This window comes from Ctenocephalides felis, unplaced genomic scaffold (assembly GCF_003426905.1).
Source record: "Ctenocephalides felis isolate EL2017-DRISC unplaced genomic scaffold, ASM342690v1 CF-g0.4_SCAFFOLD_01170, whole genome shotgun sequence".
Taxonomy (NCBI): domain Eukaryota; kingdom Metazoa; phylum Arthropoda; class Insecta; order Siphonaptera; family Pulicidae; genus Ctenocephalides; species Ctenocephalides felis.
This window is the reverse complement of record NW_020537324.1, coordinates 68,508,061-68,534,563: the sequence shown is the minus strand read 5'-3', so window position 1 is coordinate 68,534,563 and position 26,503 is coordinate 68,508,061. Positions and strand designations below refer to the sequence as shown.

Here is a 26,503-nt window from a genome sequence, read left to right as displayed (position 1 = left end):
GAGCTTTGAAAAGCTCCCGAACAAGTATCCGGTTTCTTTATTTCGCACTTCAATCTTTCTCACTAATCCCACTCGTAGTGGACTTCCATATTAGAGCATTAAGGCAGACGATGAGAACTTTTCAATTTACTCGATATTGGATAAATGATACTAATACTCATAGAACTATTTTCTAATTTATAAAATGATGTCTAATGTGTAGGAAACATATACACGCATTTGTTTACATGATAAATCATCAGTATATAAATTATTGAATTATTAACTTCCCGTAAGGTAGTTATAGTAATGGGACGAAAATCAAAAATGAAAATTTTTGCATTTCTCGACGTTTTGAAGGTTTCTGAACATTTTGGCATACCTCAGAAAAATGGATGTGTGTGTTTTTTGCATGTATGCACTTTTTCGTCCACGTTTTCAGGCGCACGGATCAACCGATTTGGATGGTTAAAAAAACATTCGATTTCTATCGATAGGGAGATGTGCTGATTAGTTTTTGGCAAAGGCAGGTCCAACCGTTACGGAGATACGGAGCAAAGAACAGGTCCCGCCATTTCGAAGATACAGAGCTAAATGTGCAAAAAATGGCAGTTCTTGAGAAAACTAAGCATCCGATTTGAATGATTCAAAGAATTTTCTGCTTGTTTTCACAAAATAATTGTTTTTAGAAAAAAAAAATTGTTGTTTCAATTTTTTTTTTAATTTATTTGTATATTGAAAATAATTCAGATTATAATTTTAATTCAGACTAAAGTTCTAATATATAAATAAATAATTTTAACTTTGCAATTCAGTTTATATAATTCTTATAAATATTAGAAAAAGTTACAATATTTATAATAATGTGTTTGAAAACATTTTATATTTCACGAACATTTCGTTACGGTACGGGAAGTTCCAGCAATTTGCCTTAAGGCACGATGCCATACACCACTAGCTTAAAGAATAAATAATGTATATAGATTATTAATTGTTTACAACATCATTGCCTTACATTAGTTTCATGCTTGTTTCTTGTATTAATAAAATCACTAAGAATTATTAGCTTGTTAACTATGATTGACGAAAATACTTTCCATGGAAAAGTGGCAATATTTTGTGAACTAAAAAGTATACTTGCCATGCGTATAAATAATAATCTTATGCTATTTATGTAAAAAAAATTTAAAAAAAAATCATAACTGTATTCTAAAATGACAAGTTGTTGGTATATTTTGAAGCTATCACTGTATAAAAGAGTTCTGATAGCTATAATAGTCGACTTAATCAACGAAATTGAGATTGACATATGGACCTACCTTTTCTAAAAACTAATCAGTACTAATCCCTATCAGTAAAAATTTGATTGCTTTTTTAATTATTTAATGAAGTGAGCGATACGCCCGAAAACATCGACGAAAAATTGTATCCACACATACACACACACATCCATTTTTCTGAGGTATGCCAAAATGTTCAGAAACCTCTAAAACGTGAAGACATGCAAAAAAAAATATTTTCGATTTTTGGCCTATTACTATAACTTACCCTACGGGAAGTTAATTAATTTTTATAACTCAACAAATTTTTTAGGCTATTTAGTGCATAAGCTTGATCGCCATGTTGCTTTTCATAACAACTTCACAACATTTTTTTTAAAAGGCTTAATAAATTATTATGTGAAATATTAAGAATCTATTATAAGAATATACTGGCACGATTTAAATGAAAAGCAAAATCTCTTTTACAAAACTAGAGAAGTGTCAAGTATACTAGATCAAGATTATTTTTTGGAATTTTTAATAAATAAAGGCAACTATAGTGTTGAAAAAATATGTTGTTTACTATCATTATTTTTAAAAATTCAACAAGTTTATAGTGTGTTTAAATTAAATGCCATAGCAATATTTTTTATTTATTTTTTAATGAATAGTGGTAATTAAATATATTGTTAAATAATTCCTTTTATCGGTTTCCAACCTCTGACCTACAATATAATATAATACGACCGGTGAATTGTTACATATTTCAGAAGCACGCTTGGGGATTTGCTTCGAACACGAGCGTTTTCGAAAAGTTTTTATCAAAGTAAATTTTTAATATTATTTCACTCTATTTTCGATGTTACGTATTTATATATGCGCATTTTTAACTACTGTGCGAGTTTTGTAAATTACTAAAGGATATTCGTCCGCTGATTATTTAGGATAAAAGCGAAAATAATTATGCATATGAAATCATTTCTGTATGAAATGCTGTCAAGTGGTGTTTATTTTATGCTTTAAACTCGTATGATGAGAAACTATTTTAAATTTATTTAGTCACACACACAAATATGTATATATAGACAGAGTAGAGTGAGGAGTCACTAAAGTCCAGTTTGTCTTTGAGCAATTATTTTGTGAAAACCAAATCAATTATATCACAACAAATAACACATATCGAACAAACAACTATCTGAGTATGTTTAGTAAAATTCCTAGTTAATTCATCATTGTGGAAATGTGTTTCTAAAAAAATTGTAGCCTGGTCTTTCTTACTTCATAATCGAGATAAATTGAGATGGCCAGGCGGCAAACATAGTCTAATAATGACTTGAATTAATTTTGAAGAAATTTTACCAAATAATAGCTACATTATTCAACTTATACAAAATACAAATTTCATGGGTACATTTTTTACAGATGTAACATTGTAATAACCTTGATCTGGTATTTCATAAAAAAAAATATCGGCACAGTTTGAATAGCTATTTACTTATCTCTTGTAAAATTGCTTTTTTTCACTTAATTTACTTTTGTAATTACTATTTTTTATACACCTTTGCCAAGGCCAAAGTTAAGTTGGTCCTTTTGACCATACCCACGTGAAAGCTTTCATTGAGAAATAACTATTTTTTTACTTTATCTCTTGTAAAATTTCTTGTTGAACTTAATTCACTTTTTTACTTATCATTTTTTATTGTTTACACTTTTGTCTGGGTAAAGGTTTACTTGGTCCTTCTTACCTCACCAACAAAAAAGCTTTTATTGAGTTTTTATTAATAAAACTGTTGTATCCAATTTAAAATTAACAATACATTTTATAAAAGGATTAAATAACCTATACTTAAGATTTATATTGAGGTCTCGTAAACTTGACGACAGTGCTCATAACCGAAAAAATAACAACAGAAGAAAGTTAACTTTTGTCATGGATTTTCAAACACTGCTATTTGTCTCCCAATATAAACGTCGTTACAATCAAGGCGAGTTATAGATTTTTGCCCTCTACTTTCAAATATTGTTGTTGAAATTTTTTTACCTTTACTTGTTTTTGAGATATGTACCTTTGTACCCGCTGCCCATTAAGCCCCGCTCCACCTCATATTTTTAAAATATTTTTAGCCGCCAAAAAATATATCAATAATTATTGTTCAATTGTTATGTAAATACATAATATATTTATAAAAAGCACTAGGAATATTCGATTTTTTTTGGTATTCAAAAAAAGAATTTTCTCTTATATATCTTATATTTCTAAATGTCAAACTCTATATGTTTATACATTTTCTGGATATGAAAAGAAATAAAAAATGAATATATATACGAATATATATTAAGTTGATAAACGTTTTGGAAACTACTTCTTCATGAATATTTTCATCTCATCGTTATTGGAGGGTATACAAAATGCATATTTATATATATATATATATATATATATATATATATGCATATTCGAGCGTAAAGTTCGAAAATGCTTTTACATATTTGGTTCCATACCGAATACTGCACTCCATTATTGATTTTGTCATTTCCAATGCTCTCTGAAAATGTTAAATAAAGTTAAAACTTCAGAAAATAGGTCACTAGTTTTCTCGATATTCTAATACTAGTAGTAAACCCCATATCTGAGATTTCTCGAAAGATTTACTAGATTCATCTCTCGCCATAAATAATAAATAAACCAAACAGAAATACTTTGTAAGCCGCTAAACTTATATCCCACAAGCGCGTTATACATTACGGTAGCATTTTCTGAGCATCTTCGGCTAATCTTCGGGGAACGGAATATATAAACTTAAATGTAATGGCCAATTTTCTCAAGAAACGAATACTAAAACGTTACCTACATTCGATGTCTGCCCGGATTTCATTCACAATCTAAATTAGGCCACTCGAAGAAGTGTCTCATTTCCACAAGGAGGAGCCCCGAGAAAAATAAGTGTCAAAGTTTTCGAAAGTGTATTAAATAAATACGACAACGAGAACATAACACAAAAGAACTGTATTACATACTTTCACTTATAGTGAGGAGTCTGGAAGACATTTTGCTAGATCAATTAGAAATTTTTAATTTTCGTAGAGTAAGTTATATCAATCGTCTAAAAATCTAAAATACATTTTTTGCTTAACTTTACGTTTAACAAGTTTTTGAACATTTTGGCAAACCTCAGAAAAAAGTGCGCGTAAGGTTTACGCGCGATTTAAGTAAAACTTTTTTGCTATTGTACGAGATGGCATTTAAGTTAAAAATAAATACATCATATAACAATTTTGAATAATAATGTTTATTAGTGATGTGGTATCATTCGTGATGCACACATTTATTAGTGTCGACCATTATACACATTTATTTAATAATAAATTATAAATTATATATTTATAATAGCATTAAAAATATTTATAATATTTGAAAACAATAAAGTAATTAATAGTCATACTTCAAATACGACATGATCGGTTTGTCATTGTAATTAGCATTTACGACTTGATCTTCATTAGAGAAATGAAGTAATTGCTGATTAATAAATTCTTTAATATTCGTTAGCACAGCGGATTATGTTAAACAACGTCTAAAGAAATATTGTTTTCACAATTTCACTCATCATGTAATAATTGTGTTTGAAGAACTTCATATAATTAAAATTAACATACATTTATTGACTGTTCGTATTTTTTTACTTTTTTGCTGGCAATATAATCTGATTCTTGGAGCAGCCGTAATACATGTCTTGCCTAAAATATATTTTCCATTTTAATAACTTCAAAAATTTATAGAAACTACGAATAATATAAAAATTATATCAATAAACTTACGTTTGGTACAAGGCACAAATGTTTTATTTGTTCTATTATTTTCATTATAATTATTTACGGGGAACACGGTAAAATATTCTTTTGATTCAGGTACTTTTTAATGAATCAAGATTTGTACTACTATGTGACCTCAAAATGTTTATTTATCTATGCTGATTTCCTTGTTGATATCGGTACGTCTCCAACGTTAATGCCGGTACGCATACAACGACAGATCTTTATTCACTCGACACGACGACTAATCACAATCGACCCATATAGAAATTTCATCGAAAGCGAATAACGTACAGTTCGGGCGTAACGCTATTTTCGTTGCATTTTCACAGATTTACACCCTAGTCGTGCCTAAAGAAGTTTTACATTTAAAAATGAATGTGTGTACGTATGTGTGTGTGCAGGTATACGTAGATACATTTTTCTCGTTCACAATTTTGAGAGCACGGTTCAACCGATTTGAATGAATCAAAAAACATTTGATTCTTATTGATTTATATTGTGGTATTGCTGCAATGAAAATTGATTTTTTGTTATCATAAATTTTATAATTTTTTTTCTGCCTCTGGTTTTAATTTTCATGTCTGTCATTAAATTCAAACTTACCCAACTTTTATATTCTTCTTATATTATTTACATAAAGTAATTCTCTCAAACTTTATCCAATATTTATATTATATATAGTTTTTTTTTCATTTGAAGCACGATCAGAACTAAAGAGCCCTTTAAACTGTTGCGATAATTTGACTTAACTTACTACATCGGTTATATAAATAGCAACCCAAATGGTTGTGTTATCTCTGTGATAAACTATTATTACAATTTTTATAACATTTACGAATATTTTATTGATGCAACAATCCGGACAAAGACTATTTTCACTTGGAAATATATTGATGTTTATGTCGAATTGAAAACAGATGTCACTACTGCTTGAAATCAAGCTGCCCAACTAAGGTATCGATACCCTGATCACGAGTATAACTTAATTTTTTTTCCTCTGATTTAAATTATATCTATTTGTAACAATTTTGTTAGCTCTCACACACTCAACAAAGTCGCAGAATGCTAAAAAAAGATAAGATTTTTTGTCGTCTGTTCATTCAGAAAAGGGCAGCTTCAGCTTCTCCCATCTCGAGTCGCACCGCATTATCGTAATTAATTTATATCTTTTGTTTGTCCCTTACAATTCTGACCTTCAACCGATAAAATTTATAGCTCAATTTATATTAAACTTATTTAGAATATATTGTCCTTCTTGTACATAATGTTTTTGCAAATTGAAAAATATGTTTGCTGTTTGCATCGGAAAGCGGCTATAAAATAAATTGTGTGTAAATGGTATTTTGCCTTAAGGAAAGTTGCATGAAGTTCAGAGTTGATCAAAGTCCATCAGCGATAAATGAATTTTTAAACGATTAATTGAATTTTTGAAATTGGTATATGATATTATGAATATATTTGATGAAAAATATGTAAATTTCCATTTTGATTTATTTACATATTATTACATTGAATCCTAATAGTAGTTAAAACTTATGGAATATTTTCAACGTATTTAACATTTCAAATTATTATCATAATAGAATACCAAGAAATTACTCAAGTGATTTTACAAATAGTTAATTAGCACTATTTCAAACTAATATATTTCCTATGTAGGAATTGAGTGAGCCTGAGTGAATTGAAAAAAAAAACATTTTTCATATATTTTCTATTGATGACCTACGATATTCATAATGAAGATACCAATTGAACATGAACCAAAAATTTAAAAAATGGTCATAATATTTTTTAAATATACATGAAAATATCCTTTTTTATATATTTTATTATTTCCATGCCTCTTTTAAATTGTTTTAAAATAAATCCATCTTTTTCATCCCATTTATCCTTTTTAGCATTCTGTGAACAATGTGTGAGAGCTTGCGAAAATTTTTGCAAATATATTTCAAGAGTAAAAAAAAATATCTAAAGGTATATTTTAAATATGGCTCTCTTGTAGATTAGTGATTAGAACTATGAAATTTTAGTCAGAAATTTCAGGTTCGATTTCTTATTCCGTCAGCCTGATGTCAAGCAGCCGCAGATATAGCTAGCATTATGTTTTCAAGCAAAATTAGCAATAAATTCTTTAGTTCTTTATTTTGTCCATACAAGTAGAATGTTTTTTGAATGATTAAAATCTGACTCTCCGTTCTCTTAAAAACTGAATTATCATTTTTGGCACTATTCGCGTCTTCGAAACGACTGGACCTGTCTTGAATCAAAGCTAATCAGCACGTCTCCTTATCAATACGAATCAAATGTTTTTTGAATAATTCAAATCGGTTGAACGATGTTCCCAAAATCGTCTACAATAATTTGTATCCGAACACACACACACACACACACATACATACATAAATTTTTCAATTTCGATTTTTTTGCGATTACTATAACTTACCTTACTGGAAGGTTATAAGGTAATTCTTCAAAATAAAATTTAATTAAATTTAGAGAAGACTTCTCTTTCGCCCAAGAAAATTAATCGTTATATTTATTTCATTTTTTTTAAAGTGAGTTGGATCAGCGAATTATAAATGATCATATGATTGTGACACATTTTTGCAGAAAATAGAATGAAACCGTATTCCGAACTATTTTCATTTTTTGTATCTCATTGAATTTGTCCACACAATACAATAAGTAGGCACTCGACATTTTCCGCGTTGTCAGGTACATTGATATAGGTGTGATATACTTGCTGTCGATATGTTTACGATGTAGTTTATCTGAAATTGAATCGATGAGGTTGGGTATTTAGATTACAATACCGCACAAGCACCTCTGTTATATTCCACAAGAATTCCAGGATTCCACAAGTGGGTGGTCTCACCGTGTTCTGTGCGAAATTCGGATCCGATCTGTCCCAAATATTTGCATATCGAACTTGGTAGGAAGACTATTATGGACTTTATCACTTGCCATGAGATTAGGATAGGTGATTAAAATAACTTGTATCAAATGTTTTTGGGGTAGAATCTCAGGGCTGTTTCGTGACTTTGATAGCTTTGGTCTTGCAACCCCACTGCATTTTTTTTGCTTATGGACATACTTTAGTTGCATTTTGAAAATAATGATTTTGACATGTTTTTGACCAGCTTTGAATTCAACATATATCACAGGATTCAAACAAAAATTTTAAGCACGTTTATATGTCTACATCTGTCAAACTGAAATATATAATTTTATTTGCTGAATTATTTTAATTTCTTGCACATCCCAGATAATTTTCGGCAATAATATCGTCACATTAAATTTTTCTAACTTATGATCATAATATTGTCTAGGCTCATAATTTAACCTAAATTTAATATAGTTGACATTACTCAACCTTTTGGCATAAGGAAATTGAAACGACAATGGCCTTTAGATTTAGTCTTAGATTAGGTCTAATATAATATTATCATATTAATTGTTTAACTGAGATGATCTCATTGGAGTTCTTCTTAGGCATCGCTCTTAAATATTGTCATTTTAGCTCATAGGAATCTTTATGTATTTCTGATTGCTAAATAAAACAGAGTTAAAAAGAAAAATTCAAGTAAATTGACATTTATGGCAGATGGCAGTTCTCATTAGTCAGTGTTTTCAACGCCTAATAATGATACATTGTTTTTTTTGCAATTTTTTTCATTTATTTCTACAATATTTTTATAGTTTTAAAATCCATCGCATCTTAAAAATTTTCCTTAACAAATTTCAAAAAGATTTATCTTAATTCGAATAAACATGTAGGAGTAGTTTGAATTCATACATCCACACAAAAGATTTTTATATATAAAATGCATGTATATATATATATATATATATATATATATATATATATACATACATATATTCATGATATTAAATATTCGACATAGTTAATATTTTGTGGCATTCGATAAACCGCCGATCCTGAAAAGTTAATAGCTGAGCCAATAATAATCCAATATATCTCATTAATGTTTTGAACATCACATACGCTAATAAATACAATGAATATTATGCTGTATTATTTCAAATTTGAACATAGTTTAGTACGTAACTACAGATTATAATTTACAATAATCGTATATTATTTTATAGTGAAAATTGTTGCATTAATTAATAGATTTTTGATAAATATATCAAAGGCGCACAAAAATATTTGGAGCAAAATTAATTTCAAGATAAAAATGTTGTCAAATGATTCTTGCAAGATATGTAATTTGTTCTCTCTTTTATTAATAACTATCAGAATATTAATGAATTATATAATTTTGATATACATTATTTACATATAATTATACATAGTACAATAATTACTATTAGATGTAATTTATTACAAGAATCAAGTCATATGCAAATTAATGACGTTGAAGTGTTAAAATATAAATTTTGCCTAAAATATTCTAGATAACTTTTATTAAGGATGAAGTAGATTTTATTTTGTTTCATAATAATCACCTTGCTCTAAAAATACTTTTAATAAAATCAGATTTTATTCCATTATTATCAAGTCTATTTTCCAAGGTTTTAAAAGATATCACTTGAAAATAATCAAATTAATAGAAATAATAATAACAAGAAATAACTTCATAGAAACATTAAAATATTTTTTTTGACTAAAATATTGTATATGACTTTTATTAGACTTTCTTTAAATGTAAATCAATCATGTAGAGTTCAATCTGCTTCTTCACAATCTTTTTATTATGCAAATACTTGTCTTAATTTTTTTCATTATTTTCAAAGGGTTTGATGCTTTTGTAATTAAAATTTAATCATCATTTTAGTTTACGCTTGCTGCAGATTTTTAATTGTAACTATATCGAAAAATATGTTTCTTTAAAACGTATATTAAGTATTCCTGTTACTCGATATTTGATGAATTTGGTAAAACATACATTTTAAATATGGGGAATCAATTGATGAACGTTCTAGTGGAGCTGCTTGTTTAGAATATTTCACAAGTTTTTTTCAGAACTAGAAAATAAGAAAATTAAATCAAGTGATATATGTATATATTTTCTATAATTTAAATTCTTATCTTATTTCTTTTTTTTCATTTCAGCCGCGCAATTCAATACTTATGTTACGTTGAAGTTACAAAACGTAAAATCTACCACAGTTACAGTCAAAGGAGCTTCACCATGTTGGGAACAAGACTTCTTATTGTAAGTACATTATAATTAGTAGATACTAGTATTATATTATTATGAATATTTACAATATAATATCAAAATTAATTTCGTAACAAGTTCAGAAACGTAAAATAGTTGACAGTCATTTTATTTCCGAAATTTGATTGAACATCATTTCTTACGGAATGCAGATTCTCTTTTTTTTTGTTATAAATGTTAGAGCATCCACGTCAAGTATTGTGCTTTTATTTTTCGAAATGCGAAGAACATATAGAGAAACATGAAGAACAATGAAAATCAGTTGAAAAAAAAATTAAATGGAAGTACAGGATATGAGACGAGATAGTATATATGATACAGTGGCGTAACTATAGGGTGGCGTGCCACCTATAGCCCCGGCCCAAGGGGGCCCCGGCTCAAGAGGACGCGTGCTCAGAAATATTGTTTCTACATTATACTCTAATACTTTATTTCATTTGAAAAGTATGTTTTAAGAATCAGGGGCGTAACTACCGCCGTATCAGCCGTATCAAATATACGGGGCCCCCAAACCAGGGGGCCCCCAACGTCCGTAAGAAACATTAATAATATAAAAAAATCATGAAAAACGAATTAATCATGAAAACTTCGTTCAATCAAATTTAATGTCGTTAAAAAAGTACGCGAGGAATGTAAGATTATTATTTTAAAGAGTTTTATTTTGTCCATGCCACGGGGGCCCCAAATACGCGTAAAAAAAATACGCGAGGAATGTAAGATTATTATTTTAAAGAGTTTTATTTTGTCCGGGCCACGGGGCCCCCAAATACGCGTAAAAAAAGTACGCGAGGAATGTAAGATTATTATTTTAAAGAGTTTTATTTTGTCCAGGCCAAGGGGGCCCCAAATACGTGTAAAAAAAATACGCGATGAATGTACGATCATTATTTTGAAGAGTTTTATTTTGTCCAGGCCACGGGGCCCCCAAATACGCGTAAAAAAGTACGCGAGGAATGTAAGATTATTATTTTAAAGAGTTTTATTTTGTCCAGGCCACGGGGGCCCCAAATACGCGTAAAAAAAGTACGCGAGGAATGTAAGATTATTATTTTAAAGAGTTTTATTTTGTTCAAGCCACGGGGGCCCCAAATACGCGTAAAAAGTACGCGAGGAATGTAAGATTATTATTTTAAAGAGTTTTATTTTGTCCAGGCCACGGGGGCCCCAAATACGCGTAAAAAAAGTACGCGAGGAATGTAAGATTATTATTTTAAAGAGTTTTATTTTGTTCAAGCCACGGGGGCCCCAAATACGCGTAAAAAGTACGCGAGGAATGTAAGATTATTATTTTAAAGAGTTTTATTTTGTCCAGGCCACGGGGGCCCCAAATACGCGTAAAAAAAGTACGCGAGGAATGTAAGATTATTATTTTAAAGAGTTTTATTTTGTTCAAGCCACGGGGGCCCCAAATACGCGTAAAAAGTACGCGAGGAATGTAAGATTATTATTTTAAAGAGTTTTATTTTGTCCAGGCCACGGGGGCCCCAAATACGCGTAAAAAAAGTACGCGAGGAATGTAAGATTATTATTTTAAAGAGTTTTATTTTGTTCAGGCCACGGGGGCCCCAAATACGCGTAAAAAGTACGCGAGGAATGTAAGATTATTATTTTAAAGAGTTTTATTTTGTCCAGGCCACGGGGGCCCCAAATACGCGTAAAAATTAGTAAAATCTAACAAATTTTGGTTTGATTTCACTAATAACAAAAGTTAGAATAAACATGAAAATTTTCTTCTAAATAAATTTAATTTCGAAAAAAAAACATGAGCGTGTAAGAATGTAAAAATATAATTTTAGAGTGTTGTGATTTTTTTTTTATATTTTCTTTAATATTTATGAAGCTCTATAGCATGCAAATAATGACTAATAGAAAACTAACTTTTTATTAAGTCATTTCTTGAATAGATTATGCGAATTAAAAAATCAAAATAATTTAGTAGTTTGTTCAAAAATTAACAAAGGAATGGATTGCAAAGACTGTTTGTAAAAACAAAATATCAAACTTAACATGTAGCTTATGAAGCTAATTAAAAATTAAAAAAAAATGTTTGATTTTCAAAACAAAGCAGTAATTGTACTTTTAATTTATTGATTTTGACTTATAATTATTTTTATTTTTATGTTTTTTTGTACTTATACATTTTAATTTTTTTTTAAATTTTTGTATACATACATTTTAAATAATTTCCTAATTTCAAACCATAAAATATGAATAAGTCGAAGTAGATTTACTTATTTTCAATACAATTCATTACAAATCGTGGATATATATAACATTTAACACGTTGAAAAATTTCGAGTTTTTTTTAAATTAAATTAAAACCACTTGATTTTACTGATAGGGGGGCCCCATCAAAAAAATTTGCCACGGGCCCCGGATGGCCTAGTTACGCCACTGATATGATATATGTATAAGATATATATATATATATATGTATATGTAAGAATTGTATAGAATATGCTGAAAAATAATATGAATAATGTAGGTTGCTAAAAATGCTGTAAAGTAGAGGCCAATAGAAAAAAATTAAATGATAATACAAAGTTATCTAAAGAACCATTATCAAAGTCATCATCATCATTCAAAGTTAGTCATTACCTTGGCGGATATCAAAAGTACAAAAACGTTATATGAAATTAAGTTCAAAATAATTGACATCAAAATTTGGTTGCTATAGCATTCACGTCAGTCAAAAAAAAAATCTGCAGAATAAAAATGAATGCTATAGCGAGCATGTTATTAAAACTAGTTGAAAGAAGCATTTTGCCTTAAGGCAAGTTGGATGTATGATAATTAAATTAATCAACCGAAATTGATTACCGTAAATGACACACATACACGCACACAAACATATTTCTTCCAAATTTGGTCTCATTTGATTCAGAATGGCTTGAAACGTCGAGAAAACATAAAATTAGCGAATAGGATTTTTTGATGAAAACAAACTTCTGCTTCGGGAAGTTAATAATGCTATACCACAAAGAAAGCTGGTCGATGTGGTATAATTATATTATACTGATCGTAATTTATTTAAATCTACGCCCTTTATAGTGAAATGCAAATTGTAATTGCATAACACGACCCAATTTTCGATTTGTATAATAATGTATCTCTCAGCATCTGGGACACATAGTATCGTATTGTTCAAATCCGTGCCGAATATATAGCCTCACAGTCTCTATTAAACAGTACATAATGGTTTGTTGGTTATAATGTACCAACAACATGTATAACTATCGAATTATATATAACATGGATGCACTATATGGTATGTGGCTAAATTACACTGCAATTAGTGTTAAGCAATGTTGTAAATTTGATCCGAAAATAAATTAAGTGCTCACTTTAATACGGTTATTATTTTGCAATACGGCGATGTGGATTGAAATTTATGCCATGTGATAAAGTGATTTTCGGTATAGCTCAATATTTATTCAAATCATAAATTGAAGTAATGATTTTGATCATTGGATCACTAGATAAAATATTTAAACTGTAAATTTTTGGTGCGTGGCAAAATGCAAACTTTGCCTTAATGCAAACTGCAGATTTAAAAGATTCCCGTACTGTAATTTAAAATTAAAAAAAGTGAAAAGAAAATTAAGATTTTTTTTAAGTTTTAAATTTTCTTGAAAATCTTGAAAACATTTGAAAAATTTGCCTCGTTTAAAAACTACGGATTTTTTTGAAAAATTTGAACATGTTTAAAAATACTAAATTTTTTTGAAAAATGCTTGATTTTGTTTTTTTTGATGATTTGAAATTTCTTGAAAGATATGATGATACACGCTCATGTCGGTTGATCTATACTGTCTAAATATCTGGTTTTTGACCCCCAAATGGCATTTTTAAATATTTTTTTCTGGATTTCTAGAAGCGCTAGACCTGCCTTTGCAATAATTTAATCAATTATTAATCAGGTGAAATGCATTTTGAATAATTGAAATCCGATGCTCAAAATCGTTCTCTCAAAAACTTATTTGTCATTTTCTGGACTCTTTGCTCTGTGTCTCCGAAACAGTTTGACCTACCTATCCCAAAAACTAATCAGCACATCTCCCTCTCGAAAACGTTGGCGTAAAATTGTTTACATCTACATATTAACTTAAAATGCACACACACATCATTTTTTTCTAAGGTATGCCAAAATGTTCAGGAACAACTGAAACGTAAGGATGTGCAAAATTCTTGATTTTTAGTTTTTGGATGTGTTTATAACTTATCTTACGGGAAGTTAATTATAATCATTAATAACTAGATATAATTGGAATTTTGCTCTAGGAGAATTTACATGAAATTCTCGATATGAATAATCGACTTCATCAAAATTGATTTAGATTTAAATAAAATTCTTAACTATTTATTTCGAAAGTTAAGTTTTAGCTATTATTTTATTATTTGCAATCGAGATTTTGTTTCAAATTATATCAATTAAAAAGTAATTGGATATGGTACAACGGCGATATAGTGCTTTTGCAAACTCGCAAAACTAGTGAGTACTATATGAAAATTCGAAACTCAATATAGTGTTTTAATTAACAATGTTTTAATTAGGTCGATTGCTTTTAAATTGACTATTTTGTTGATAACTAAAATTATTGGGTATAGTGAGATGGGAAATATATATCTTCAACCTATTTTTTGTAAAAAGTTACCTTAAAGTTTTACAATTTTTTTTCAGATTTGCAAATCTATTTTAATATACATATTTTTTGCACATGAATATGCTAAAAATAATTGAAATAATATCATACAGAAACTCAGATTTTGCAGAAATGTGTTATAAAATGTCTACACCCCTATAAATACCAAATACATATTTTGCACATATGAGCGTAAAAACACAGCAATAATGTATTAAAATAAACAAATAAATTTTGAAGAATGTAACATTATCAAGACTAAATAATTAACATAATGAATTTATGAATTAGAGTTAAAGTTTAAATATAAAAATAATAAAATCATGGACTACTATATTCATTATTTCGAACCATCTGTTAATTAATAATATTACTTTGCGCTAATCCAAGCCGCAGGTTGTATTAATTATGATGCTTCCATAAAAAATATAAAATAACTTATTTTTGATGTATTTTCTTTTATTATATAAATAGGAATATATGGATATATTTCTACCATATATTATTATTTCCGAGATTTATGTAGGCAAATATTTTCCGTGCTCTTTCTGCAAAACTTGTTTACATCATATCTCAAGATTGAAAATCAAAGTTTATTTAGCGTGTATATGCCAATCCAGTCGTGAAATAACTTCTAAGTATGCAATATAACAAACTGCGAATTTATGGATTCAAGTTTTAGACTTAGGAATATAACTAATAACTTGTGAATTTGTAAGTAAAATGAATAAATGTTGTAACAATCTACTCTAACTTGTTTCAACATCGCTCATTATAATGAAATAATTTGAAAATGTTCTTATACATTTTTTAATTTTTTTTTTTTTTTTTGGTTTAAAATTTTATTATGGCGCTCATTATTTATCAATTGTCAGAACTACTGGATATATTTTTTATTAAATCGACATAATATTTCGAACTCTAAACACCGGGTGAGATTAATTGAATGATATATTCATAATTAAAATAAATAATTCTGTGACTTTACCTGGCAAGTTGGATGAAATTCCCGAAATGTGAAAATGTCCTACTTAATTAATAAAAATTAATATTTACCTCTTTAAATAACTATTCTAATTTTCTTACAATTACGTGAACAATGTTTCAATGTAATAAGTGCTTATTTTAACAATTAGATAGTCTTGTATTAAAATTGATGATTTTTTTAGAATAAACCCACATTTTTCATTTGATATATTAAACAGTCCAACTGTACTGTACTCTATAATTAACGATTATACTCGTCATAAGTTTGATTTGGCCGACATAGCAAACTGGGTAATACTTTAGAACCGTTATACGCCAAGTAAAACTAGCCATCCAGATTCTCAAATTGTGTCAAATTTCTTTTAAACTTTTTAAGTTGTTTTTGAGAAAACGTCATCGAAACAGCAATATACACTTTGCAATTTGCTTCAATGACTTGAAGAAACTTGAAACGTGGAGAAAACAAAATTAGCGAATTGAATTTTATAGCGAAAACATACTTTTCTTCCGGGAAGTTGAAAATAACTTGTATTGGATGCGTGATAAATTTGTGATAGAAACATTGCAAATTCAAAATCCTGTACTAAATTTTACTGCGTAGTTGTACAATTTATAATAATTGACCTGCCATCGTTGTTTAATTAATAGTTGAAATAATAAAAATTACTAGTGGCATTACGTCGTTCCTTAAGAGTAATTGCTGGCACTTCTCGTACCTTAATTTAATATTCCTTAAAGGAGAAAAAGTTCTAAAAAAAAAAATTTTTTTTTAACATTTTTGAAAATTTTGAGAACATATAAAAATTTCATTTTTTTAACAAATTGAAAATAATTGCCTTTTTAGTGAATTTCGAAATTTTCTGAAAAATTAGAATTTTTTGAAAATATTGAGTATTTTAAAATTTCTTTTGAGACACATTCTCTATGTCCATGGAAACATAGTTGATCCATACTGCCTAAAATATCTGGTTTTCAAGAATCTGGTTTCCAGAACTTTCAAGTTCTGGATTTTTGAAACTGCTGGACCTGTAATTGTAAAAGTGTTGTCAAATCTTCATTCACGTTCTCCATTTAGTCTAGTCAATACAAATGAAATGTTTTATGAATCATATGAATCCAAAGTTTTGTTCTCTTGAAATCTCATTTTCCTATTTCTGCACTCCTTGCAGTTTGCCAAAAACGTCTAATCAATAGGAATCGAATGCTTTTTGAATAATTCAAATTGGTTGATCTTGCAAATATGGATTAAAATTGGATCTACACATGCATACACATACGCACACACACATACATTTCTACTAAGCTATGCCAAAATGTTCAGAAACACCTGAAACATAATGATATGCAAAAATTTTGATTTACGATTTTTAGACGATTACTATAACATTCCCTACGAGAAGTTATTAAAATTAAATATGTCATAAAAATTATATATGTATCTTAATAATTTATTTATTTTTTTTGTTTTTTTTCGAACTTATAAGTTTTACGAGTTTTAGTGTTAAAACTTTTCTAAATCGTGCTTGTTAGATGGCAGTCTAATGGTTGGCCTTTCTATGTATCTTTGCTATATTATTATTATTAGAATTTATCTAATATTGATAATTTTGATAATTCTGGTCGTCTCTATTAATACCCTTTATTTTTTAGTTATACTTTAATTTCATTATTCTTACCAATTTATAGCAATTTTATATTAATCCATACTGTCATTCATATCAACATTCATACAATACTACCAAATACAGAAAATGGGTTTTAACAGGGCTTTTGAAAACATTGTGACTAAAAATATTGGCAACTTTTCAAACATAATTCTTACAAAACTCGTATTGGCAAGGTGACCACATGCTCCGGTTTAGCCGGGACAGTCCCGGATTTTCACCTTGTGTTTCGGGTTTTTACAAAAGCAATATTTGTCCGGGATTTAGATCTAATGTTCCGGGTTATACGGGTTTTTCAAAAATTTATAATTAAATTACCAAAAATTATGAAAATAAACGAACAAGTGCTATTTTTTCCGTTAATTATAAAGAAAGTGGAATAGAATTTTATACAAAGCCCAAAAGCCAAAAGTATAAGATCGAAAAATATAATATATAATATAATAACCTAAATGAGAAAATTTATTACATACGAGGTGTGTTCAAAAAGTACCCGGAATTACTAATAATTAAATTTCGCGGGTCTGGAGTGTCTGATTGTCAAAATTTTTTTTATTGTGTTGGTATACATGCCCCTAAAGTATGATGAAATTTTCAGCTATATTCACTGTTTACTTTGTCTGTGGTAGTCGCTAAGGTTCGGCGTGTTTTTCTGAGCTCGGCGATTTTTACAATGGAAGAATTGAAAAGTCAAAGAATTTGTATTAAATTTTGCGTAAAAAATGAAATAAAGTGTTGCAAAGTGCAAAAATTCACCAGATATGGCTCCGTGTGACTTTTTCCTATTCCCAAAGTTGAAGAGACCCATGAAAGGACGGCGGTTTTCCTCGATTGAAGAAAATCGCTGAGAGTGCTCAAGGACATATCAAAAAGTGAATATCAAGGGTGCTTCGAAAATTGGAAAAAACGCTGGCATAAGTGTATTATATCTGGGGGGGACTACTTTGAAGGGGACCACATTAATGTAGACGAATAAATAAATATTTTTTTGAAAAAACGAAAATTCCGGGTACTTTTTGAACAGACCTCGTATATTCGAAAATAAAGTTCTTACTAAAAGTCCGTAACGATTATTTGAAAAACATGGTTTATATAAAAATCTGTTTTTATTGCATCTTTAAATGTCATTTGTTAATTTTAAAGACTTTTAATAACCTTCCGGATTCCATAACTAAAAATTGCCGTCCCGGTTTTGACTTACAATAGAAAAAAATGGTCACCTTAGTATTGGACACGAAACAAATTCGTAATATAAACATCGCCAATTCAAACCCCCACTCCAGATTCAAATGCGTAGTTGTACAATTTGCAACAAATGGCCTTCCATCGTCGTTTAATTAATGTTTATGACAATTCATTAACATCGCGGGTTAACAATTCCGGTTATCGACTGTTCTCTTTGATAATGGAATTAGATTCGCGCAAACCGACGCCGACGGCGGCCGCTGCTGCTGCGTAGCACCATGCTCTACTCTTCCTGCTCTTGTATTCGTTCTGGTGTCGAACGCGGCCTCTAGCAATCGCATTTGCATGTCATTTGCAATAAATACTCGACGCGTGCACATCGTTAGCTCCGAAACAGGACGGTTATAATGAACATGCCACCACGGTGGAAATTGTTACGAAAACAACACAAAAAATTCGTATTTCTGGGGATGTATAATTGGTGACTGACGGAGAGCTGGATGTTTATTCTAACTCGAGAAATAGAAAAATTTAGACATTATTCGTTCATAATTGTCCAAATGCATAACTTTGTAATGTGATTTTGTATTGTGACTAAATATCATTCGTTCATATTTACCCAAATTCTCATTTTTATAATTTTTGATCTTAGAGATCAGGCATGTACGTCGTAGGCGCGTACCAGCATCAATAAGGACATCGGTTTAGATAAATGACCATTTTAAAGTTATATCGTAGGGCAAATCTTGATTTAATGATAAATGCCTGAATCAGAAGAATATTTTACCATGTTTCTTGCAAGTAATAAAACAACTTTTAATTTATTATAAATAAAATTTATTGATTAGAAATTATTTCTATATTATTTGTAATTTCTATAAATCTTTGAAGTCATTAAAATGGAAAATATTTTTAGGCAAGATAAATATTATAGCTGTTCAAAGAATGAGATTATATCGCTAGCGAAAAAAATAAAAAAATGACAAGCAGTCAATGAATGTTTGTTAATTTTAATTATATGAAGTTCTTCAAACACAATTACATGATGAGTGAAGTTGTGAACACAATATTTGTTTATGCGTTGTTCAACATAATCAACTGTGTGAAGAATATTATAGAATTTATCAATCAGCAATTACTTCATTTCTCTAATGTAGGTTTATTTCTAAATGCTAATTTCAATGACAAACTGATCATGTCATATTTGAAGTATGACTTTAAAAACATTATTGTTTTCAAATATTATACATATTTTTAATCCTACTAAAAATATATAATTTATAATTTATCATTATATAAATGTGTATAATGGTTGACACTAATAACTTTATTTGCTACTTCGTACAGTAGCAGATAAGTTTTACTTCAATCGCGCACTGTTTTTTTGTCTTTAATAATTCATTAATACTGGTAAGAGCAATGCCGCATCTTATAAAAGCTTTTGATTGAGTTTGATGTACTCTTGTAAATGATATTATCTTTAGATTTGAGTATAGTAAGTGTTCGAGCAGACAAAAAAAAAAACAAAACCATTCCTTTTGTTTTCTATATTAAATAATGTTTTATTTTCATTCATTATTATAATCACATTATATATAATAAATTTCATCAATATACACAAGCGTGTATGTAGATGAATTATATATGTCAACATTGACTCCTGTATCAATAGCTATTTTTTTTAAATTTCTGTACATATCTTCTTGATTCTTGAATGACACATCTATCTGTAGCAACAAATGCTACTGTGAAATCTGTCTTGCATATAAAAATATTTTAGATTAAAATTATTAAAAAGATATATATATATATATATAGCAAATATGAATAATTATATATAAACTTACGTTTCTTAAACAACACGACATTTTTATATGTCAGATTTTTTTTCATTATAATTTACGAGAGACGCTGTAGTACGCTTTTGATTATCAAAAAATATAGATTTTAACATATAGACATAACCTTAAATGATAGATCGACCTTTGACAAATTATAATTCGCATTGTTGTAATTCACACGTAGCAAGACGATCTCGACCAATCACATCAACCCATTTTAAATGATTACTTCGATGGACAATGATGAATGAGTATTTGTAGCGTAACGCATTTCCGTTGCATTTTTACCGAGTTACATTAAAGAAGTTTTACTTAAAAAATCTGAAAATAATATTGCAATTATATTTTTTTATTGAATAATGAAATATTTTCTGAATTAATATTTTTGTATCATCGTCACTCGTATCAACATTATTTGTTATAACAACTTTCAAAATCAATAACTGATTTTTTATGGAATTCAAGAAGAGGTATAACAAAATGACAGCACATTTCGGTTTAAAATGAGGCACAATATTTTTTGGTAAATCCTACAATATAATTCTGTGAATATGAATTGAGGTATCAAATGTGTAAGAGATGGCAAATATAGGAAGAGCGTAAGACACAAAATAACAGAATTTTGTTGTAAGATTATAAATAAATTAATAAAAAAATTGCATCACATTTTTTTGCTAAACGGTAATGCGCTGTCAGTTTGTTGTACCCCCTGATAGCTGTGAGTGGTTTCGGTTTAAGCAAACATGACAAGGGACACCGGCGGTTTCATGCCTGGATCCAATATCAAGCTGTCAAGTGGCGGACGAGAACTAATAATGAGACCATGGGCTGACAGAATTTTATTCAAAACCGATATAAACTCATGGAGATTTTTTTACATACACTATCATAGTATATCTACATAATACATTTACATATATTATAATTAGCACTCAAGATAAATATATTTGAATTGAGTTCAAAATTACTTGATATGAATTATTTTGTGGCGACTTTAAAATTTTAGTTATATATAATACCTTAAATTTGTTCAGGGATTGCTTTTCACTTGCAACACATTACAATAAAAAAGAATTTAACATCTTTATCAAAACAACTACCAGTAAACAAAACAAGGTATTTGAGGTTATTTAAATCCATGCAACCTGATGCTTCCAATGTAAATGGCCAACTTGATATTAAAATTATATATATTTCAATTATGCAAAATACAGCTATATTCTATTTCCAAGTTGTCATTGTATCTCAAAGATTATCTTCTATTTATTCGTTCATCGGCTTCAGGACTATAATACAATTACCAAGGAGCTTTTCCCATACTGAGCGACTTCGCCTCGTTCATTTTGCTCGCGCATTGCGTTGAGACTTTGTCGTCTCTAATTGTTCTATGAGAGAGGAGATGGGACCTTAATTAATAGCATTATAGTTTCACAAAGGAAACAGAACTTCAGATGTTTGTATTTTAAAATATTCATTTGTAACATGACTTCTTAGTTAAGACGTCGATGAAAATATAACAATTAGATTGGGCGATAAATTTATGTAGATTCATGTAGTCGCAGTTTTGTAAAAACAATTTTTTTTAACTTGTCTGTAGTTTGACACGTTTTTGTCCAGATTTATAAATTTTCTGAAGTTTAAAGAAATTTTTAGGATGTATGTGATTATAAAAATATAGTAACATTGTAGAAATAAATGGAGAAAATGCAAAAAACTAATTGTTTGACATTGATAACATTTTGATACCTGAGAACTGTCATCTGCCAAAAATGCTGATTTACTTAAAATTTGAATTTAGTCTAAGCGATCCTAGATAATATTAGAATATAATATCCATATTTATGATTATGAATAAGAAAAATGTAATATCTATTGACGAAAATCAGTTGAGATTTGTTGAGATACAGTATATGTTTGGCAGATAAAATTATATAATTTAGTTTAATAAATAACGAAATACTTTCAAAATTGCATATAAATTATTTTTTTAAACTTATGCATGTTGTATTTCGTTTTACTTTACAAAAGTATTTAAATACAAAATATTATTCTTACTTAATGAAAAAATGATTTAAAATTTTATTTCAAGTTCATGATCTTAGATTGAACAGTGCCATATGCATTACATTTTACCAATTCCCATAAAATTTTAATTAAAGTAATAATAATTATTAAATTATTAGTAAGAAAAAGGTAATTTAGATATTGTAATGGCCAAATAGCAAATATATGGTACGCGATTATATAAATTATAGACTATTATATATTATATAAATTATTGAAGCAATTATATTGGCTGGAAATAACAAAGGTGATATTGTTCTTTTACCGTAGATGCTATATTTATTCTTCCTGAATTTCTTATACTGATAAAAAACTGCAGTTTTGAAGACCTATATAACTAATGCTAAAATTATAAATGTAAGGACATTAAACAAAATATTAAATAGGATATTAAAAAAAATTGGAACTTAAATTGGGTATATAACAAAGTCTGTCGGGTCATCTAGTATATAAATGGTTATGGTCAGGTGCCAATTATTTGAGACGCTCTCTTGATCATCCTGTACCACTAAAACTTTGACTATTTATATTTTTTAATTCGTTTTTATTTTCTCAAGACAGTAAATAACTTGTTAAAAAATATAGTATAAATATATATATATATAAAAAAAAAACATCATTGTCAAAATCATATAAAATATTTTGAATTTAATATAAGTATTTTCTAATCATAAAATTCTTGAATATTGTTGTAAACATCGCTTATATAAGTGAAATAAGCATATAATTATGAATTTGGAAAATACGTGTTCATGCTGTAATATTGCAGTTGCCTTTGACAAGATGGTGACATGTATTTCGTGCAAAACAAAGTTTAAGTATTCATGCGTGAACTTGAGCTTGGCTGATGTTCGAGCAATATCATCAAAAAAAGGAATAATGTGGAATTGCAATTCATGTGCTAATCTCGGTAATGACCTGAATGATATCAAGAGTATGTTAATGCAGCTACAACGAGAAGTTGCTGCACTAAAAGATCATAGGTCTTGCAACAATAATATTCTGGATGATGAACAATTTGAAGCATTATTTCAAGAGACTTCTGAACGCAATAAACGTTCATATAATATCATAATATATAACGCCAAAGAGCCTCTTAATGACGTAAACAATTATGATAAAAGTGTTGATACTAATATGATTAACAATATATTTGAAGCTTCATTAGGAGTACCTTGTGTTCCGTCGAGCTTCGAACTATATAGATTGGGTAAATATGATTCAAAAAGGACTAAGCCAAGACCGCTTAAAGTTATCTTCAAGGATAATAACTTACCAAAGAAAATTTTGTTCAACTGCAAGAAAATTAAGGATAATGTCCACTTCAAGAATTTGATTATCAGTGAGGATCGGACACCAAGGCAACAACTTTATTATCAAAGACTGAAAGCTCAGCTACTTGAACGCGAGAAAAAAGGTGAAGTTAATCTTAAAATTAAATACATTAATGGCGTTCCTCGAATTGTTTCTTTAAACTAATTTCGCCCACAGATAGTAATGTCTTTACATGTTACTATCAAAATGTTCGTGGACTCAACACTAAAATTCCGACTGCCTGCTCGCATCTAGTTATCTTGATTATGATTTCGTCGCTTTTTCTGAAACATGGCTTAGGAACGATGTTCACAACTCTGAATTCTTTTGCGACAGTTTCAATGTTTTCAGATGTGATAGAACTTATGGTATCAACAATAAATATCGTGGTGGTGGTGTACTTTTGCAGTTAAAAATATTTTACTTGTGAACTTTTGAAATTGAACTTTATTTGTGAATCGCTTCCAATGATTGATATTGTTGGCTGCAAGTGTATCCTCAAGAATTCAAGCATATTAGTATTGACCGTTTACGTTTCACCTGATGTATCTACTGAGAATTTTGAAGCTTTCCTTGATCTACTAGAATCTTATGTTTCAGACAAAATGTTTTAATTATTGGTGATTTCAATGTTCCACATCGATCAATTATCTCATAATCTTACTAATGCAAAATGTAACTTTATCTATAATTTTATTAATTTATCTGGTCTCAACCAATATAATTCTGTTATCAATATCAGTGGCAGATTGTTGGATTTAGTGTTTTGTTCTTACTTTTGCAACATAATTCATGATACCGAACCCCTTTTACCTGAGGACAATTATCATCCTGCTCTTTATATTTCTGTTTCCCTTACATCTTCTTTTTCCACACCCAATACTTTGCAATTTAATAAAAATAACTATCATTACAATTTCCACAAAGCGGATTATCTTAATCTTTACAGGGAAATTTTAAATACATCGTGGAGTTCTTTGTATACATGTTCTGACATTAATGATGCATGTGATCTTTTTTACGCTACAATTTATAGCTTATTAGATAAATTTGTTCCTAAAACAAAGAAATTTTCTTCCAATAAATTTAAGCCTTGGTTTAATTCTGATATACTATCATAATAAATACAAGTTAACCAATATCACTTTCTATTATGAAAATTTTAAATTGTACAGGAAATTAATAAAAATACTTATGAAAGATGCCTATAATTCATATATTATTGACGTTGAAAATTCTCTATTGCTTAATCCTAAATATTTTTGGTCTTTTTTGCGTAATAAAACTGTTTCTAAATATTATTCCTAATAGATTGTGCTATCTAGACAAATATTATGATTCTCCTGATGCTATTGTTGATGCATTTAATTCTTACTTTATTAGTGTTTATCAGCCTAAACTTGACATACCCATTTTATTTGATCATAATGATAGAATCATGATTGATATAGGTGAAATTGATTCTAGTACTGTGCAACATGCAATAGCAAGTTTTAAGAACTCCAAAATATTTGGTTTCGATGGTATTCCATCTTTCTTTATACGTGATTGCTCATCTACTCTATCTGATCCACTTGCATTTTTATTTAATCTATCTTTGCGTACAAACACTTTTCCAAATTGTTGGAAAATTGCACGATTAGTTCCAACTTTTAAACAAGGTGTTACATCAAACATTACTAATTACAGGCCGATATCATTATTATCAAACTTTGCTAAGGTATTTGAAAAAATTATTTATAGAGAACTAATTTCTTCTGTTAGAACTTTAATTTCTATTAATCAACATGGTTTCATGCCTGCCCGTTCTACGATAACAAATTTAATTTGTATTAAACAATATATAGCTGAGAATCTTGACATCAATGGACAAGTTGACGTTATTTACACTGATTTCAGTAAAGCTTTTGACAAAATTGATCATAACATTCTCCTTACTAAATTATCTATGATTGGTCTTAATTCTTCACTTATTCACTTTTTCAAGAGTTATCTTCATAATCGCAAGCAGTTTGTCTTTCTTAATGGATTCTTGAGCAACATTGAAAATATTAGTTCAGGAGTTCCTCAGGGATCCATTCTTGGTCCACTATTATTTATTATTTTTATTAATGACATTTCTGATACTATTAACTGTCCACATTTATTATTTGCAGATGATCTGAAACTATATCTCAAAATAAATTCTATTGATGACTGCTTATTATTACAGTCTCAACTTGACCTTTTCCAATCTTGGTGTATCTATAACAAATTACATCTAAATATATCAAAGTGCAAGATTCTTAGTTTTACACATAAGCGCGTTCCAATACTTTTTGATTATAAAATTTCTAACACCAGCATTGATAGATGATTTGATAATAAAATTTCCGATTTAGGTGTTCTATTTGATTCTGGTTTGTTTTTCACAGATCATGTTACTGATATTTGCAATAGAGCACATCAATCTTTAGGTTTGATACTAAGAAATTGTAAACAATTTAAGTCTACCAATGCACTTCTTTGCATGTACTATTCTATTGTACGTTCAAAATTAGAATACGGTTCGATTATTTGGTA

The 26,503-nt window shown here is 28.7% G+C and overlaps 1 protein-coding gene across 1 annotated transcript in view; it reads left to right on the top strand.

Annotated features, from left to right (window-relative positions):
• LOC113367587 overlaps positions 1–26,503 on the top strand; it is a 94,345-nt gene that overhangs the window by 4,110 nt on the left and 63,732 nt on the right. Inside the window, exon 2 of the mRNA XM_026609181.1 lies at positions 10,135–10,237. Within this exon, the coding sequence (XP_026464966.1) occupies positions 10,135–10,237 (103 nt within the window). The remainder of the gene's footprint in view (positions 1–10,134; positions 10,238–26,503) is intronic.